Source organism: Taudactylus pleione, unplaced genomic scaffold (assembly GCF_031769625.1).
Source record: "Taudactylus pleione unplaced genomic scaffold, aTauple2 ptg000927l, whole genome shotgun sequence".
In the NCBI taxonomy this organism is placed as follows: domain Eukaryota; kingdom Metazoa; phylum Chordata; class Amphibia; order Anura; family Myobatrachidae; genus Taudactylus; species Taudactylus pleione.
In genome coordinates this window covers 2,216,539-2,235,766 of record NW_028285328.1, presented here as the reverse complement: position 1 = coordinate 2,235,766, position 19,228 = coordinate 2,216,539, and the positions used below count along the sequence as shown (strand labels likewise).

The window sequence follows — 19,228 nt, the reverse complement described above, 5'->3', positions numbered from 1 at the left end:
ATAGCTCAGGTACATGTCATCACCGCTCCCCATTACATAGCTCAAGTACATGTCATCACTGCGCCCCCATTACATAGCTCAGGTACATGTCATCACCGCGCCCCATTACATAGTTCAGGTACATGTCATCACCACTCCCCCATTACATAGCTCAGGTACATGTCAGTGGTCGAGATTTCGGTATCTACATTCCCTCATATGGTTCTGCCTTCCCTAACATACCCTTCTGCCCCCCAGCTGTTTCCTCTCATGCCCCCCAGCTGTTTCCTCTCATGCCCCTCAGCTGTTTCCTCTCATGCCCCTCTAGCTATTCCCTCTCATGCCCCTCTGCCCCCCCAGCTGTTCCCTCTCATGCCCTCTGCCCCCAGCTGTTCCCTTTCATGCCCTCTGCCCCCTAGCTGTTCCCTCTCATGCCCCTCTGCCCCCCAGCTGTTCCCTCTCATGCCCTCTGCCCCCAGCTGTTCCCTCTCATGCCCCTCTGCCCCCCAGCTGTTCCCTCCCATACCCTCTGCCCCCCAGCTGTTCCCTCTCATACCCTCTGCCCCCCAGCTGTGCCCTCTCATACCCTCTGCCCCCCAGCTGTTCCCTCTCATACCCTCTGCCCCCCAGCTGTTCCCTCTCATACCCTCTGCCCCCCAGCTGTTCCCTCTCATACCCTCTGCCCCCCAGTTGTTCCCCCTCATGCCTCCCTGCCCCCCAGCTGCTTCCCCATATGCCCCTTCCCTTAGGCAGAGTATTCCTCCTCAGGGTGGTTGGTTCCCTCTCTCAGTACTGTGTGTGAGAGGAGCCGCCTGCTGCTGCTGCAGCTCGTCCCGGGCGCTGTGCTCCTCCCGCCGGCAGGGGGCGCTGAGTGTCTCCATGACGCCGTACTGTCAGCATGGTTACCTGGGACCCGGGATGTTTACGCTCCGTATACCGGCTACCGGCACCCTGTAGCCACAGCCGCGGTGAGTGAGGGGAACCCGGGGGTGTAACAGGATCCTCTCCTCATTTTCTTCTCTATTACAGGTAACCCCCCTGTCGGTGTATGCGGGTTGTGCCGGTAACCCTGGTGCCGGTGTATGTGGGGTGAGATGGTGTTGGTGTATGTGGGGTTAGCCGGTGACCCTGGTGTCGGTGTATGTGGGATGTGCCGGTGACCCTGGTGTCGGTGTATGTGGAGTGAGACGGTGTCGGTGTATGTGGGGTGTGCCGGTAACCCTAGTGGTGGTATATGTGGGGTGTGCCGGTAACCCTGGTGTCGGTGTATGTGGGGTGTGCCGGTAACCCTAGTGGTGGTATATGTGGGGTGTGCCGGTAACCCTGGTGTCGATGTATGTGGAGTGAGACGGTGTCGGTGTATATGGGGTGAGCCGGTAACCCTGGTGTTGGTATATGTGGGGTGTGCCGGTGACCCTGGTGTCGGTGTATGCGGGGTGTGCCGGTGACCCTGGTGTCAGTGTATGTGGGGTGCAGTGTGCCGGTGACCCTGGTGTGGGTGTATGTGGGGTGTGCCGGTAACCCTGGTGTCGGTGTATGTGGGATGTGCCCGTGACCCTGGTGTCGGTGTATGTGGGGTGAGCCCTGATGTCGGTGTATGTGGGGTGAGCCCTGGTGTCGGTGTATGCAGGGTGAGCCGGTGACCCTGGTGTCGGTGTATGCAGGGTGAGCCGGTGACCCTGGTGTCGGTGTATGTGGGGTGCAGAGTGCCGGTGACCCTGGTGTCGGTGTATGTGGGGTGCAGTGTGCCGGTGACCCTTGTATCTGTGTATGTGGGGTGAGCCGGGGACCCTGGTGTCGGTGTTTGCGGGGTGTGCCGGTGACCCTGGTGCCGGTGTATGTGGGGTGAGATGGTGTCGGTGTATATGGGATGAGCCGGTGACCCTGGTGTTGGTGTATGTGGGGTTAGCCGGTGACCCTGGTGTCGGTGTATGTGGGATGTGCCGGTGACCCTGGTGTCGGTGTGTGTGGGGTGAGCTGGTGACCCTGGTGTCGATGTATGTGGAGTGAGACGGTGTCGGTGTATGTGGGGTGTGCCGGTAACCCTGGTGGTGGTATATGTGGGGTGTGCCGGTAACCCTGGTGTCGGTGTATGTGGGGTGAGCCGGTAACCCTGGTGTCGGTGTATGTGGGGTGTGCCGGTAACCCTAGTGTTGGTATATGTGGGGTGAGCTGGGGACCCTGGTGTCGGTGTATATGGGGTGAGCCGGTGACCCTGGTGTCGGTGTATGCGGGGTGTGCCGGTGACCCTGGTGTCAGTGTATGTGGGGTGCAGTGTGCCGGTGACCCTGGTGTCGTTGTATGTTGGGTGTGCCGGTAACCCTGGTGTCGTTGTATGTGGGGTGTGCCGGTAACCCTGGTGTCGGTGTATGCGGGGTGTGCCGGTAACCCTGGTGTTGGTATATGTGGGGTGAGCCGGTGTGCCGGTGACCCTGGTGTATGTGGGGTGAGCCCTGGTGTCGGTGTATGCGGGGTGTGCCGGTGACCCTGGTGCCGGTGTATGTGGGGTGCAGTGTGCCGGCGACCCTGGTGTCGGTGTATGTGGGGTGTGCCGGTAACCCTGGTGTCGGTGTATGTGGGGTGTGCCGGTAACCCTGGTGTCGGTGTATGCGGGGTGAGCCGGTGACCCTTGTGTCGGTGTATGCGGGGTGAGCCGGTGACTCTGGTGTCAGTGTATGTGGGGTGCAGTGTGCCGGTGACCCATGTGTATGTGGGATGTGCCGGTGACCCTGGTGTCGGTGTATGTGGGGTGTGCCAGTGACCCTGGTGTCGGTGTATGTGGGATGTGCTGGTGACCCTGGTGTCTGTGTCTGTGTATGTGGGATGTGTCCGTGACCCTGGTGTCGGTGTATGTGGGGTGAGCCCTGATGTCGGTGTATGTGGGGTGAGCCCTGGTGTCGGTGTATGCGGGGTGAGCCGGTGACCCTGGTATCTGTGTGTGTATGCAGGGTGAGCCGGTGACCCTGGTGTCGGTGTATGTGGGGTGCAGAGTGCCGGTGACCCTGGTGTCGGTGTATGTGGGGTGCAGTGTGCCGGTGACCCTTGTATCTGTGTATGTGGGGTGAGCCGGGGACCCTGGTGTCGGTGTTTGCGGGGTGTGCCGGTGACCCTGGTGTCTGTGTGTATGTGTGGTGTGCCGGTGACCCTGGTGTCGGTATATGTGGGGTGAATCTGGTGTCGGTGTATGTGGGGTGTGCCGGGGACCCTGGTGTCGGTGTATGTGGGGTGAGCCCTGGTGTCGGTGTATGTGGGGTGAGCCGGTGACCCTGGTGTCGGTGTATGTGGGGTGAGCCGGTGACCCTGGCGTATGTGGGGTGAGCCGGTGACCCTGGTGTCTGTATGTGGGGTGAGCCGGTGACCCTGGTGTCGGTGTATGTGGGGTGAGCCGGTGACCCTGTATATTCTAAGACCTTACAATCTATATCTTCACTCAGTTAGTGGAGCTTATTATCTATCTGGGGAACTGGTAGCTAATGATAGATATTATTTTAGGGCAGGGGTGAGGAATCTTTTTTTTTTCCTCCGTGGGCCATTTAGATACATATAACATTATTCGCAGGCCACGCCCCTCTGTGTGATGTCACACGGGGACAGGGCCACAATCGCCAGTGATTACAGCAATGCCCGGAGCATCCTGAGGATGCTCCAGGGAGCTGTAAGGGCAGCGATGTGACCGTCTGACGCGTCCTAAGGAAGCTACAGGTTGCACTGCTGCATAGATTCAGGCTGCAGGGGGACATTATAGGCACCCTGCTATCCAGATGATGATATGGCCCCCGGGCCTGAGGTTCCCCATCCCTGTGTTAGGGGGTCACAGTGTATTGTTGAAGTACTATGGGGGTGAAGAGTGGAGGCCATGTAACACTATAGAGTAGGGGTGGGCAATTAGCGGCCCCTGATATAGAGGATTGTTTTAGTACAGATGTCATTTACTTCCGATGTCTGCTTCCTCTACTGTTTGTGGGCGGCCAAAGACTTATTATATATAATCACTGGTACCATATTTGCGTGATCTGATGAGCTGTGTTCTGGATGCTGGTCCGGCTGGCTCCGCTGTGTGTAGGTGACGGTGACATCATTTTGTGTGAGGAAAAACGTGATCATTCTTCTAGTTGGATGTCTCGTATGTGCTAACGTTTGGCGCCGGTCAGATCCTTCCACCCGGAAATATTTTTCGATGATTTAGCGTTTCACTTGCATTGCGTTTTATCTCCCCCCATTAGTAGTAGCCCACATTCTCACATTTGGTGCACTACAAATAAGCAACGATTGCCAGTTCCATAATCCCTAATGTATGTGTGCGGTGGCGGGAGCTACGTTCGCACAAATCGGGAAATCTGGTCTTTCCACTGACCTCACCTGTGACTGTCACAAATATGAATATCTATCCTCCATGCGCTACAAGTCGCGCCACATACAACGCAGGAGCTCCGTGTGCCGAGCTTCTATCGTGCAACTTTTTACCTTTAAATTCGTCTCATTTGCTCAGTGATGTGAATCATTGGTGATTAGAATGATATACAGCACGCCTATGTTCTGTGAGTGCGGGCGTATCTGCGTACGGAACGCTACGTTACATTGTCAGCGGCTGTAAACCTGTAACGTAGCGTTTCGCATGCAGTCACACACAGAGAACATAGGCATGCTGCATATCATTCTAATCAGCAGAAGCTATGTGTTCACATCACTGTGCGTATAAGACGCATTTGAAGGTAAAAAGTCGCACAAAAGACATTCGGTGCTACCGAGTCACGCCACGGCATGGCTCGATTATAAGGGCTTTTTAACGCGCAATTGAGGCTAGATGTATGAGGACACATCTGTATTTATCTCTATGTGTAGGTATGTCTATGTGTGTGTGTTAGGGTGAGTAACCCATTCATTTGGTGTGTGTGTGTGTGTGTGTGTGTATGTGTGTGTGTGTGTATCGCTAGAACACTGCCAGACACAATATTTGTGTGTACAGGAATAGTGTGTAATTGTGAAAGTGATTGCAAATTCATCATTGCTGCTACTACACTAATTACTGAACCTATTATACATTGTTATTTCCACAAACATTTAAATGTACAGAAATATAATTTTTTTGCGATCCACCATCATCCGCACTGCGTGCAATGATATTTAATGAGGCTGATGAGAAATGCTTCCAGTGTAAGGGGTAATATGTATTTGTGTTATAATGACCATCCATGTGTCTCGGCTCACCCGAAGCCGCCATACAGAATAACATCCGCTGGATTTGCTATAGGTCTAGTCCATCTGAACAGCTGAATCTGGTCGTATACTGGCAGTTTAGTGACCACAAATGAATGGGCTCTTTATTCAGTACATTGTGTGATATCAGTCATTGGCAGCACTTAGGGCGGTGGATGGATGTTTAGTGCGCAGGGTTTGTGCAGGCGATATAATCGGTCATTTATGCTGTACTGATTGGGCTCCTCTCTTTCCAGTGCTGGACTTTGATGAAGGTCAGTTCTTTCCTGTGATGACATCGGAATTGGCTGGATGACCCCAATCACAACCGACCTTTTCATGTTAAGTGTCCGGTCTGATAATTCGCCTCGGCACAATGGAGCGGAGACCAGTCATTCCATGGCTGCTCTGACTGTATCCCAGTTGCTATCTTGGTAGACACCAGTATGAACATCTGCGAAGCTCAGCATCCGTAACACCGATTCATCATGCCCATAAAGATGGAGGAGCAGAAGGTCTGCACCACTCAGGATTCTGGGCAAGAGAATTCCATCGTAAGCGATGACGGGATGACGCAGATTTCCGCGTTTCCACAGAGCAAGCTCCAGGATATCAGGGATTGGATAAACAGACAAGATCAGGATGTAGATTTCTCTCATAATAAGGCACAAAAAGTGACTGAACGTAATAAAACTCTTAAAGATCATGTGCCAAAGCCGCCCTCAAAGCCCAGACTGCCCAAGCTGGAGAGAGCGGTGTCCCTGGATGAGAGACGCTGGCGGCGGACGTTTACGACGAGCCAGTGGAGCTTAACAGACCAGCATGAAACTGGGTCATCCTCGAGTTCTCTCCAGGAAGACTCTGCCATCGAGGATCCTGCTGCCCAACGGTCAAGTGATCGCAGTCACGCCTGCCTGTCCAGCGCGCAGACCGACACCGCACTGGGGTCTGCTCATCCGCAGATCTCTCTTACAGCGCAGAGCCTGGATATGGCGTCAGGCAATTCATTTTCAAACACTAGACCTAAACTTGCACAGGCAAAGCTCAAGCAAAACCTCTCGCACATAGAATTAAATGCAGCCACCAGGGCAATGAGGACGGGTAATAGGATAGAGCCAGATTACCTGGATTATAAGAGCAATCGTTTTCTCAGACAGAGCAGTAGCCTGAGTGACACACGGCTCCACAATATGGTCTGTGACCAGTGCTCCAGTAACTCCATGAGAAGCACGTACAGCCTGCTCACCCCCCTCCGCTCCAGGGATGTCCGGAACAGGTACGTAGCTATAGAAGGCCCCATTACGTATTGTCTCGTGATCATAAACTGACTGAATAGTAATCCTGGTACTGCATACAGTCACCGGTCATCGTAACCGTGCTGGTTCTGGTTTGTAGAGTTCTCGGCAGCGGACAGGCCTAAGCCCTGCGTCCTCCGAAGATATTTATATGTTACGAATGTATTTTGCTGCTGGCACGGAATAGCTACAGCCAGCAATTTACAGCCCGGGGGATGGGGGGGGGGGGGTAATATTTGTTCACAACCCCAGCCAGATATTGTAATTAAAACATAAGTAAAAATACTACAGTAACAAAAAGAGACAATGGTAATAAGTAGAGATTTTTAAACCCAACACACGCGCAATGTATTCTCCTCTTTAGTGATAAATTGCGGCTGATTGATGGAATCTAGACCAAATGACAAATGTACACATCTTTCTTTCTGGTTTATAAAGAAACTTTATTTTTTGTAAGATCTTTTTAGTATAAGGATAACCGTAACCTTTGTACTAGATTTGTGATACAATAACCTAACATGGTAGCAGACAGTATATTGAACGTTGTTTGTAGGACCATGTCAGGGTTTAGGCCGCTGGTTTGAAACTGTTTAGAAATCTCTTTATGTATCTGTATGTAATATGTATGACCATGACAAGCCCTTGGACATTCGCAGAAGCTATTTGGAGGGGAGCCTTCTGGCCACCGGAGCGTTGCTGGGAGCGGAGGAATTGGATCGCTATTTCCCAGATAGACGGTTGAGAATTTCTGTTTCTACCTGGAACATGCAAGGACGGAAGGTAATAAATATCCTGATACTCGGGGGTTTCCCCCTGTAAGTTATTTGGGCAGTGTAGACGCAGGGATACTGCCGTTATATTTATGACTTCATCCTGTTACATTTTATACTAAATAACTGTTTCTTTATTAGTAAGGAATGAAATAATTACCCCTGTGATATTGTATTCATAACTGAGTGTCTTCTGCCCAGCGGGTGACTACCGGATGGTCTGGGGTTCCTCCTTGGGACCCCCGATTCTGAGTCGTCTTTGCTGACAGACAGTGTGAATAACAGGCGGCACTCTGTTGCATGGAGTCACTCTGTTGCATGGCGGTGGCCTGATACTAATGAGAATGTGGGGTCTGTAAAACTCTCCATGTAAGTGTAGACGCCTGGCGTGTGAATAGAATATATAGTATATACACAGCCACTGATAACGATTATTACTGCAGTGATGGATACAGCATCAGATCAGCTTCTCCCATGTGCAGAAGATTTATTTCCGATCATTACTAAATTTACGTGCAGGCTACTGTCTGGGGGAAGCTATAAATACGATCTTTCCTTACTCCCCAGGGTGTCACTAAACACAGGTCTGTGACAGCATCTTTCCTGCTCTGTGTATACCTGCGCTACCAGCCTTATAGCCAGGCATATGGACTCACATCAGATTACTGAGCATGGTTACGGACAGGCTGGGCTGACACTGGCTTTGGCGCACGACTGTCGGAGATTCTCTCAACATGTGTTTTTAGGAATAAATACAGGGACCAACCCCCTATTAACAAGCACTAGCCTATCCTGTTGGGGCCTACAGCTTGACCAATATATCCCAGTTTAAAGTAGGGTAGAACTGAAGACGTACAATACTGTGCCCACCGGCAGCTCCCCTGGGTCAGACTTTATCTAATCACATGTAGAACTTAATGGGCCCGGATGCACACTCACCACATCCACAGTAATAGTGTTTAGGACAGTGTCACTGACTTGTGGCTAGGTTCCCTGCAGTCACTTTACATTTGGTTAGGGGTGTATATAATAAGCTGGTAATGGTGACTAGTATCAGTGTGTGAGGTCGGTACAGGAGGCTGTGGTTACATTTGGTTAGAGGTGTATATAATAATCCGGTAATGGGGACTAGTATCGGTGTGTGAGCTCAGTAGTGGAGTCTGTGGTTACATTTGGTTAGGGGTGTATATAATAATCCGGTAATGGGGACTAGTATCGGTGTGTGACTTCGGTACAGGAGGCTGTGGTTACATTTGGTTAGGGGTGTATATAATAAGATGGTAATGGTGACTAGTATCAGTGTGTGAGCTCGGTACAGGAGGCTGTGGTTACATTTGGTTAGAGATGTATATAATAAGCCGGTTATGGTGACTAGTATCAGTGTGTGAGCTCGGTACAGGAGGCTGTGGTTACATTTGGTTAGAGGTGTATATAATAATCCGGTAATGGGGACTAGTATCGGTGTGTGACTTCGGTACAGGAGGCTGTGGTTACCTTTGGTTAGGGGTGTATATAATAAGCTAGTAATGGTGACTAGTATCAGTGTGTGACTTCGGTACAGGAGGCTGTGGTTACATTTGGTTAGGGGTGTATATAATAAGCCGGTTATGGTGACTAGTATCGGTGTATGAGCTCGGTACAGGAGGCTGTGGTTACATTTGGTTAGAGGTGTATATAATAAGCTGGTAATGGTGACTAGTATCAGTGTGTGAGCTCGGTACAGGAGGCTGTGGTTACATTTGGTTAGGGGTGTATATAATAAGCTGGTAATGGTGACTAGTATCGGTGTATGAGCTCGGTACAGGAGGCTGTGGTTACATTTGGTTAGAGGTGTATATAATAAGCTGGTAATGGTGACTAGTATCAGTGTGTGAGCTCGGTACAGGAGGCTGTGGTTACATTTGGTTAAGGGTGTATATAATAAGATGGTAATGGTGACTAGTATCAGTGTGTGAGCTCGGTACAGGAGGCTGTGGTTACATTTGGTTAGAGGTGTATATAATAAGCCGGTAATGGTGACTAGTATCAGTGTGTGAGCTCGGTACATTAGGCTGTGGTTACATTTGGTTAGGGGTGTATATAATAAGCTGGTAATGGTGACTAGTATCAGTGTGTGAGCTCAGTACAGGAGGCTGTGGTTACATTTGGTTAGAGGTGTATATAATAAGCTAGTAATGGTGACTTGTATCAGTGTGTGACTTCGGTACAGGAGGCTGTGGTTACATTTGGTTAGAGATGTATATAATAAGCTGGTAATGGTGACTAGTATCAGTGTGTGAGCTCGGTACAGGAGGCTGTGGTTACATTTGGTTAGAGATGTATATAATAAGCCGGTAATGGTGACTAGTATCAGTGTGTGAGCTTGGTACATTAGGCTGTGGTTACATTTGGTTAGAGATGTATATAATAAGCCGGTAATGGTGACTAGTATCAGTGTGTGACTTCGGTACAGGAGGCTGTGGTTACATTTGGTTAGAGGTGTATATAATAAGCCGGTAATGGTGACTAGTATCAGTGTGTGAGCTCAGTAGTGGAGTCTGTGGTTACATTTGGTTAGGGGTGTATATAATAAGCCGGTTATGGTGACTAGTATCAGTGTGTGAGCTCAGTACAGGAGTCTGTGGTTACATTTGGTTAGGGGTGTATATAATAAGCCGGTTATGGTGACTAGTATCAGTGTGTGAGCTCAGTACAGGAGGCTGTGGTTACATTTGGTTAGGGGTGTATATAATAAGATGGTTATGGTGACTAGGATCAGTGTGTGAGCTCAGTACATTAGGCTGTGGTTACATTTGGTTAGAGGTGTATATAATAAACTGGTAATGGTGACTAGTATCAGTGTGTGAGCTCAGTACAGGAGGCTGTGGTTACATTTGGTTAGAGGTGTATATAATAAACTGGTAATGGTGACTAGTATCAGTGTGTGAGCTCGGTACAGGAGGCTGTGGTTACTTTTGGTTAGGGGTGTATATAATAAGCCTGTAATGGTGACTAGTATCAGTGTGTGAGCTCGGTACAGGAGGCTGTGGTTACATTTGGTTAGGGGTGTATATAATAAGATGGTAATGGTGACTAGTATCAGTGTGTGAGCTCAGTACAGGAGGCTGTGGTTACATTTGGTTAGAGGTGTATATAATAAACTGGTAATGGTGACTAGTATCAGTGTGTGAGCTCAGTACATGAGGCTGTGGTTACATTTGGTTAGAGGTGTATATAATAAGCTGGTAATGGTGACTAGTATCAGTGTGTGAGCTCAGTACATGAGGCTGTGGTTACATTTGGTTAGGGGTGTATATAATAAGCTAGTAATGGTGACTAGTATCAGTGTGTGAGCTCGGTACAAGAGGCTGTGGTTACATTTGGTTAGAGGTGTATATAATAAGCTGGTAATGGTGACTAGTATCAGTGTGTGAGCTTGGTACAAGAGGCTGTGGTTACATTTGGTTAGGGGTGTATATAATAAGCTGGTTATGGTGACTAGTATCAGGGTGTGAGCTTGGTACAGGAGGCTGTGATTACATTTGGTTAGGGGTGTATATAATAAACTGGTAATGGTGACTAGTATCAGTGTGTGAGCTTGGTACATTAGGCTGTGGTTACATTTGGTTAGGGGTGTATATAATAAGTTGGTAATGGTGACTAGTATCAGGGTGTGAGCTTGGTACATTAGGCTGTGGTTACATTTGGTTAGAGGTGTATATAATAAGCTGGTAATGGTGACTAGTATCCGTGTGTGAGCTCAGTACAGGAGTCTGTGGTTACATTTGGTTAGGGGTGTATATAATAAGCTGGTAATCGTGACTAGTATCAGTGTGTGAGCTTGGTACAGGAGGCTGTGGTTATATTTGGTTAGAGGTGTATATAATAAGCTGGTAATGGTAACTAGTATCAGGGTGTGAGCTTGGTACAGGAGGCTGTGGTTATATTTGGTTAGAGGTGTATATAATAAGCTGGTAATGGTAACTAGTATCAGTGTGTGAGCTTGGTACATTAGGCTGTGGTTACATTTGGTTAGGGGTGTATATAATAAGTTGGTAATGGTGACTAGTATCAGGGTGTGAGCTTGGTACAGGAGGCTGTGGTTATATTTGGTTAGAGGTGTATATAATAAGCTGGTAATGGTAACTAGTATCAGTGTGTGAGCTTGGTACATTAGGCTGTGGTTACATTTGGTTAGAGGTGTATATAATAAGCTGGTAATGGTGACTAGTATCCGTGTGTGAGGTCGGTACAGGAGGCTGTGGTTACATTTGGTTAGAGGTGTATATAATAAGCTGGTAATGGTGACTAGTATCAGTGTGTGAGCTCGGTACAGGAGGCTGTGGTTACATTTGGTTAGAGGTGTATATAATAAGCCGGTAATGGTGACTAGTATCAGTGTGTGACTTCGGTACACGAGAGGTGTATATAATAAGCCGGTAATTGTGACTAGTATCAGTGTGTGAGCTCAGTACAGGAGGCTGTGGTTACATTTGGTTAGAGGTGTATATAATAAGCTGGTAATGGTAACTAGTATCAGTGTGTGAGCTTTGTACATTAGGCTGTGGTTACATTTGGTTAGAGGTGTATATAATAAGCTGGTAATTGTGACTAGTATCAGTGTGTGAGCTCAGTTGTGGAGTCTGTGGTTACATTTGGTTAGAGGTGTATATAATAAGCTGGTAATGGTGACTAGTATCAGTGTGTGAGCGCTGTACATTAGGCTGTGGTTACATTTGGTTAGAGGTGTATATAATAAGGTGGTAATGGTGACTAGTATCAGTGTGTGAGCTCAGTACAGGAGTCTGTGGTTACATTTGGTTAGAGATGTATATAATAAGCTGGTAATTGTGACTAGTATCAGTGTGTGAGCTCAGTTGTGGAGTCTGTGGTTACATTTGGTTAGAGGAGTATAATAAGCTGGTAATGGTGACTAGTATCAGTGTGTGAGCTTGGTACATTAGGCTGTGGTTACATTTGGTTAGAGGTGTATATAATAAGCTAGTAATGGTGACTAGTATCAGTGTGTGAGCTCGGTACAGGAGGCTGTGGTTACATTTGGTTAGGGGTGTATATAATAAGTTGGTTATGGTGACTAGTATCAGTGTGTGACTTCGGTACAGGAGTCTGTGGTTACATTTGGTTAGGGGTGTATATAATAAGCTGGTAACGGTGACTAGTATCAGTGTGTGAGCTCAGTACAGGAGGCTGTGGTTACATTTGGTTAGGGGTGTATATAATAAGCCGGTAATGGTGACTAGTATCAGTGTGTGAGCTCAGTACATTAGGCTGTGGTTACATTTGGTTAGAGGAGTATAATAAGCCGGTTATGGTGACTAGTATCAGTGTGTGAGCTCGGTACAGGAGGCTGTGGTTACATTTGGTTAGAGGTGTATATAATAAACTGGTAATGGTGACTAGTATCAGTGTGTGAGCTCAGTACAGGAGGCTGTGGTTACATTTGGTTAGAGGTGTATATAATAAGCTGGTAATGGTGACTAATATCAGTGTGTGAGCTCAGTACAGGAGGCTGTGGTTACATTTGGTTAGGGGTGTATATAATAAGCTGGTAATGGTGACTAGTATCAGTGTGTGAGCTTGGTACATTAGGCTGTGGTTACATTTGGTTAGGGGTGTGTATAATAAGCTGGTTATGGTGACTAGTATCAGTGTGTGAGCTCGGTACAGGAGGCTGTGGTTACATTTGGTTAGGGGTGTATATAATAAGCCTGTAATGGTGACTAGTATCAGTGTGTGAGCTCGGTACAGGAGGCTGTGGTTACATTTGGTTAGGGGTGTATATAATAAGCCTGTAATGGTAACTAGTATCAGTGTGTGAGCTCGGTACAGGAGGCTGTGGTTACATTTGGTTAGGGGTGTATATAATAAGCTGGTTATGGTGACTAGTATCAGTGTGTGAGCTCGGTACAGGAGGCTGTGGTTACATTTGGTTAGGGGTGTATATAATAAGTTGGTTATGGTGACTAGTATCAGTGTGTGAGCTCAGTACATTAGGCTGTGGTTACATTTGGTTAGGGGTGTGTATAATAAGCTGGTAATGGTAACTAGTATCAGTGTGTGAGCTCAGTACATTAGGCTGTGGTTACATTTGGTTAGGGGTGTATATAATAAGCTGGTTATGGTGACTAGTATCAGTGTGTGAGCTCGGTACAGGAGGCTGTGGTTACATTTGGTTAGGGGTGTATATAATAAGTTGGTTATGGTGACTAGTATCAGTGTGTGAGCTCAGTACAGGAGGCTGTGGTTACATTTGGTTAGGGGTGTATATAATAAGCCGGTAATGGTGACTAGTATCAGTGTGTGAGCTCAGTACAGGAGGCTGTGGTTACATTTGGTTAGAGGTGTATATAATAAGCCTGTAATGGTGACTAGTATCAGTGTGTGAGCTCAGTACATGAGGCTGTGGTTACATTTGGTTAGGGGTGTATATAATAAGCCGGTTATGGTGACTAGTATCAGTGTGTGAGCTCAGTACAGGAGGCTGTGGTTACATTTGGTTAGGGGTGTATATAATAAGCTGGTAATGGTGACTAGTATCAGTGTGTGAGCTTGGTACATTAGGCTGTGGTTACATTTGGTTAGGGGTGTGTATAATAAGCTGGTAATGGTAACTAGTATCAGTGTGTGAGCTCGGTACAGGAGGCTGTGGTTACATTTGGTTAGGGGTGTATATAATAAGCTGGTTATGGTGACTAGTATCAGTGTGTGAGCTCGGTACAGGAGGCTGTGGTTACATTTGGTTAGGGGTGTATATAATAAGTTGGTTATGGTGACTAGTATCAGTGTGTGAGCTCAGTACATTAGGCTGTGGTTACATTTGGTTAGGGGTGTGTATAATAAGCTGGTAATGGTAACTAGTATCAGTGTGTGAGCTCAGTACATTAGGCTGTGGTTACATTTGGTTAGGGGTGTATATAATAAGCTGGTTATGGTGACTAGTATCAGTGTGTGAGCTCGGTACAGGAGGCTGTGGTTACATTTGGTTAGGGGTGTATATAATAAGTTGGTTATGGTGACTAGTATCAGTGTGTGAGCTCAGTACAGGAGGCTGTGGTTACATTTGGTTAGGGGTGTATATAATAAGCCGGTAATGGTGACTAGTATCAGTGTGTGAGCTCAGTACATTAGGCTGTGGTTACATTTGGTTAGGGGTGTGTATAATAAGCTGGTAATGGTAACTAGTATCAGTGTGTGAGCTCAGTACATTAGGCTGTGGTTACATTTGGTTAGGGGTGTATATAATAAGCTGGTTATGGTGACTAGTATCAGTGTGTGAGCTCGGTACAGGAGGCTGTGGTTACATTTGGTTAGGGGTGTATATAATAAGTTGGTTATGGTGACTAGTATCAGTGTGTGAGCTCAGTACAGGAGGCTGTGGTTACATTTGGTTAGGGGTGTATATAATAAGCCGGTAATGGTGACTAGTATCAGTGTGTGAGCTTGGTACATTAGGCTGTGGTTACATTTGGTTAGAGGAGTATAATAAGCCGGTAATGGTGACTAGTATCAGGGTGTGAGCTCGGTACAGGAGGCTGTGGTTACATTTGGTTAGAGGTGTATATAATAAGCTGGTAATGGTGACTAGTATCAGTGTGTGAGCTTGGTACAGGAGGCTGTGGTTACATTTGGTTAGAGGTGTATATAATAAGCTGGTAATGGTGACTAGTATCAGTGTGTGAGCTCAGTACAGGAGGCTGTGGTTACATTTGGTTAGAGGTGTATATAATAAGCTGGTAATGGTGACTAATATCAGTGTGTGAGCTCAGTACAGGAGGCTGTGGTTACATTTGGTTAGGGGTGTATATAATAAGCTGGTAATGGTAACTAGTATCAGTGTGTGAGCTCGGTACATTAGGCTGTGGTTACATTTGGTTAGGGGTGTATATAATAAGCCTGCAATGGTGACTAGTATCGGTGTGTGACTTCGGTACAGGAGGCTGTGGTTACATTTGGTTAGGGGTGTATATAATAAGCTGGTAATGGTGACTAGTATCAGTGTGTGAGCTCAGTACAGGAGTCTGTGGTTACATTTGGTTAGAGATGTATATAATAAGCCGGTAATGGTGACTAGTATCAGTGTGTGACTTCGGTACTGGAGGCTGTGGTTACATTTGGTTAGGGGTGTATATAGTAAGCCGGTAATGGTGACTAGTATCAGTGTGTGAGCTCGGTACAGGAGGCTGCGGTTACATTTGGTTAGGGGTGTATATAATAAGCTGGTAATGGTAACTAGTATCAGTGTGTGACCTTTGTACATTAGGCTGTGGTTACATTTGGTTAGGGGTGTATATAGTAAGCTAGTAATGGTGACTAGTATCAGTGTGTGAGCTCGGTACAGGAGGCTGTGGTTACATTTGGTTAGGGGTGTATATAATAAGCTGGTAATGGTGACTAGTATCATTACGTGAGTTTGGTACGGATGCTCTCGGTTTCATTTGGTTAGAGGTGTGTATAATAAGCCGGTAATGATTGCCGGTATCATTATGTGAGTTTGGTACGGATGCTCTCGGTTGCATTTGGTTAGAGGAGTATAATAAGCTGGTAATGGTAACTAGTATCAGTGTGTGAGCTTGGTACATTAGGCTGTGGTTACATTTGGTTAGAGGTGTATATAATAAGCTGGTAATGGTGACTAGTATCCGTGTGTGAGCTCGGTACAGGAGGCTGTGGTTACATTTGGTTAGAGGTGTATATAATAAGCCACCATAATGGTGACTAGTATCGGTGTGTGACTTTGGTACAGGAGAGGTGTATATAATAAGCTGGTTATGGTGACTAGTATCAGTGTGTGAGCTCGGTAGAGGAGTCTGTGGTTACATTTGGTTAGAGGTGTATATAATAAGCCGGTAATTGTGACTAGTATCAGTGTGTGAGCTTGGTACATTAGGCTGTGGTTACATTTGGTTAGAGGTGTATATAATAAGCTGGTAATGGTGACTAGTATCAGTGTGTGAGCTCAGTACAGGAGGCTGTGGTTACATTTGGTTAGAGGTGTATATAATAAGCCGGTTATGGTGACTAGTATCAGTGTGTGAGCTCAGTAGTGGAGTCTGTGGTTACATTTGGTTAGGGGTGTATATAATAAGCTGGTAATGGTGACTAGTATCAGTGTATGACCTTTGTACATTAGGCTGTGGTTACATTTGGTTAGGGGTGTATATAGTAAGCTAGTAATGGTGACTAGTATCAGTGTGTGAGCTCGGTACAGGAGGCTGTGGTTACATTTGGTTAGGGGTGTATATAATAAGCTGGTAATGGTGACTAGTATCATTACGTGAGTTTGGTACGGATGCTCTCGGTTTCATTTGGTTAGAGGTGTGTATAATAAGCCGGTAATGATTGCCGGTATCATTATGTGAGTTTGGTACGGATGCTCTCGGTTGCATTTGGTTAGAGGAGTATAATAAGCTGGTAATGGTAACTAGTATCAGTGTGTGAGCTTGGTACATTAGGCTGTGGTTACATTTGGTTAGAGGTGTATATAATAAGCTGGTTATGGTGACTAGTATCAGTGTGTGAGCTCGGTACAGGAGGCTGTGGTTACATTTGGTTAGGGGTGTATATAATAAGTTGGTTATGGTGACTAGTATCAGTGTGTGAGCTCAGTACAGGAGGCTGTGGTTACATTTGGTTAGGGGTGTATATAATAAGCCGGTAATGGTGACTAGTATCAGTGTGTGAGCTCAGTACAGGAGGCTGTGGTTACATTTGGTTAGAGGTGTATATAATAAGCCTGTAATGGTGACTAGTATCAGTGTGTGAGCTCAGTACATGAGGCTGTGGTTACATTTGGTTAGGGGTGTATATAATAAGCCGGTTATGGTGACTAGTATCAGTGTGTGAGCTCAGTACAGGAGGCTGTGGTTACATTTGGTTAGGGGTGTATATAATAAGCTGGTAATGGTGACTAGTATCAGTGTGTGAGCTTGGTACATTAGGCTGTGGTTACATTTGGTTAGGGGTGTGTATAATAAGCTGGTAATGGTAACTAGTATCAGTGTGTGAGCTCGGTACAGGAGGCTGTGGTTACATTTGGTTAGGGGTGTATATAATAAGCTGGTTATGGTGACTAGTATCAGTGTGTGAGCTCGGTACAGGAGGCTGTGGTTACATTTGGTTAGGGGTGTATATAATAAGTTGGTTATGGTGACTAGTATCAGTGTGTGAGCTCAGTACATTAGGCTGTGGTTACATTTGGTTAGGGGTGTGTATAATAAGCTGGTAATGGTAACTAGTATCAGTGTGTGAGCTCAGTACATTAGGCTGTGGTTACATTTGGTTAGGGGTGTATATAATAAGCTGGTTATGGTGACTAGTATCAGTGTGTGAGCTCGGTACAGGAGGCTGTGGTTACATTTGGTTAGGGGTGTATATAATAAGTTGGTTATGGTGACTAGTATCAGTGTGTGAGCTCAGTACAGGAGGCTGTGGTTACATTTGGTTAGGGGTGTATATAATAAGCCGGTAATGGTGACTAGTATCAGTGTGTGAGCTCAGTACATTAGGCTGTGGTTACATTTGGTTAGAGGAGTATAATAAGCCGGTAATGGTGACTAGTATCAGGGTGTGAGCTCGGTACAGGAGGCTGTGGTTACATTTGGTTAGGGGTGTATATAATAAGCTGGTAATGGTGACTAGTATCAGTGTGTGAGCTTGGTACAGGAGGCTGTGGTTACATTTGGTTAGAGGTGTATATAATAAGCTGGTTATGGTAACTAGTATCAGTGTGTGAGCTTGGTACAGGAGGCTGTGGTTACATTTGGTTAGGGGTGTATATAATAAGCTGGTAATGGTGACTAGTATCAGTGTGTGAGCTTGGTACAGGAGGCTGTGGTTACATTTGGTTAGAGGTGTATATAATAAGCTGGTAATGGTAACTAGTATCAGTGTGTGAGCTCGGTACAGGAGGCTGTGGTTACATTTGGTTAGGGGTGTATATAATAAGCTGGTTATGGTGACTAGTATCAGTGTGTGAGCTCGGTACAGGAGGCTGTGGTTACATTTGGTTAGGGGTGTATATAATAAGTTGGTTATGGTGACTAGTATCAGTGTGTGAGCTCAGTACAGGAGGCTGTGGTTACATTTGGTTAGAGGTGTATATAATAAGCTGGTAATGGTGACTAGTATCAGTGTGTGAGCTCAGTAGTGGAGTCTGTGGTTACATTTGGTTAGAGATGTATATAATAAGCTGGTAATGGTGACTAGTATCAGTGTGTGAGCTCAGTACAGGAGTCTGTGGTTACATTTGGTTAGGGGTGTATATAATAAGCTGGTAATGGTGACTAGTATCAGTGTGTGAGCTCAGTACAGGAGGCTGTGGTTACATTTGGTTAGAGATGTATATAATAAGCTGGTAATGGTGACTAGTATCAGTGTGTGACTTCGGTACAGGAGGCTGTGGTTACATTTGGTTAGAGGTGTATATAATAAGCTGGTAATGGTGACTAGTATCAGTGTGTGAGCTCAGTACAGGAGTCTGTGGTTACATTTGGTTAGAGGTGTATATAATAAGCTGGTAATGGTGACTAGTATCCGTGTGTGAGCTCGGTACAGGAGTCTGTGGTTACATTTGGTTAGAGATGTATATAATAAGCTGGTAATGGTGACTAGTATCAGTGTGTGAGCTCGGTACATTAGGCTGTGGTTACATTTGGTTAGAGGTGTATATAATAAGCTGGTAATGGTGACTAGTATCAGTGTGTGAGCTCAGTAGTGGAGTCTGTGGTTACATTTGGTTAGGGGTGTATATAATAAGCCGGTTATGGTGACTAGTATCAGTGTGTGAGCTCAGTAGTGGAGTCTGTGGTTACATTTGGTTAGGGGTGTATATAATAAGCTGGTAATGGTGACTAGTATCAGTGTGTGAGCTCAGTACAGGAGTCTGTGGTTACATTTGGTTAGAGATGTATATAATAAGCTGGTAATGGTGACTAGTATCAGTGTGTGACTTCGGTACAGGAGGCTGTGGTTACATTTGGTTAGAGGTGT

At 46.5% G+C, this 19,228-nt stretch overlaps 1 protein-coding gene across 2 annotated transcripts in view; it reads left to right on the top strand.

Moving 5' to 3' along the window:
- The first annotated feature begins 845 nt into the window (after positions 1 to 845).
- The window catches only part of INPP5E (inositol polyphosphate-5-phosphatase E), a 65,512-nt gene continuing 47,129 nt past the window's right edge, over positions 846 to 19,228 (top strand). Inside the window, exons 1-3 of one of the 2 annotated variants that reach the window (XM_088459674.1) lie at positions 846 to 947; positions 5,433 to 6,451; positions 7,127 to 7,250. In XM_088459674.1, the coding sequence (XP_088315800.1) occupies positions 5,664 to 6,451; positions 7,127 to 7,250 (912 nt within the window). In that variant the 5' untranslated portion in view covers positions 846 to 947; positions 5,433 to 5,663. Of the gene's footprint in view, positions 1,009 to 5,432; positions 6,452 to 7,126; positions 7,251 to 19,228 lie in introns of both variants that reach the window. The other variant, XM_088459675.1, reaches the window with a different exon arrangement.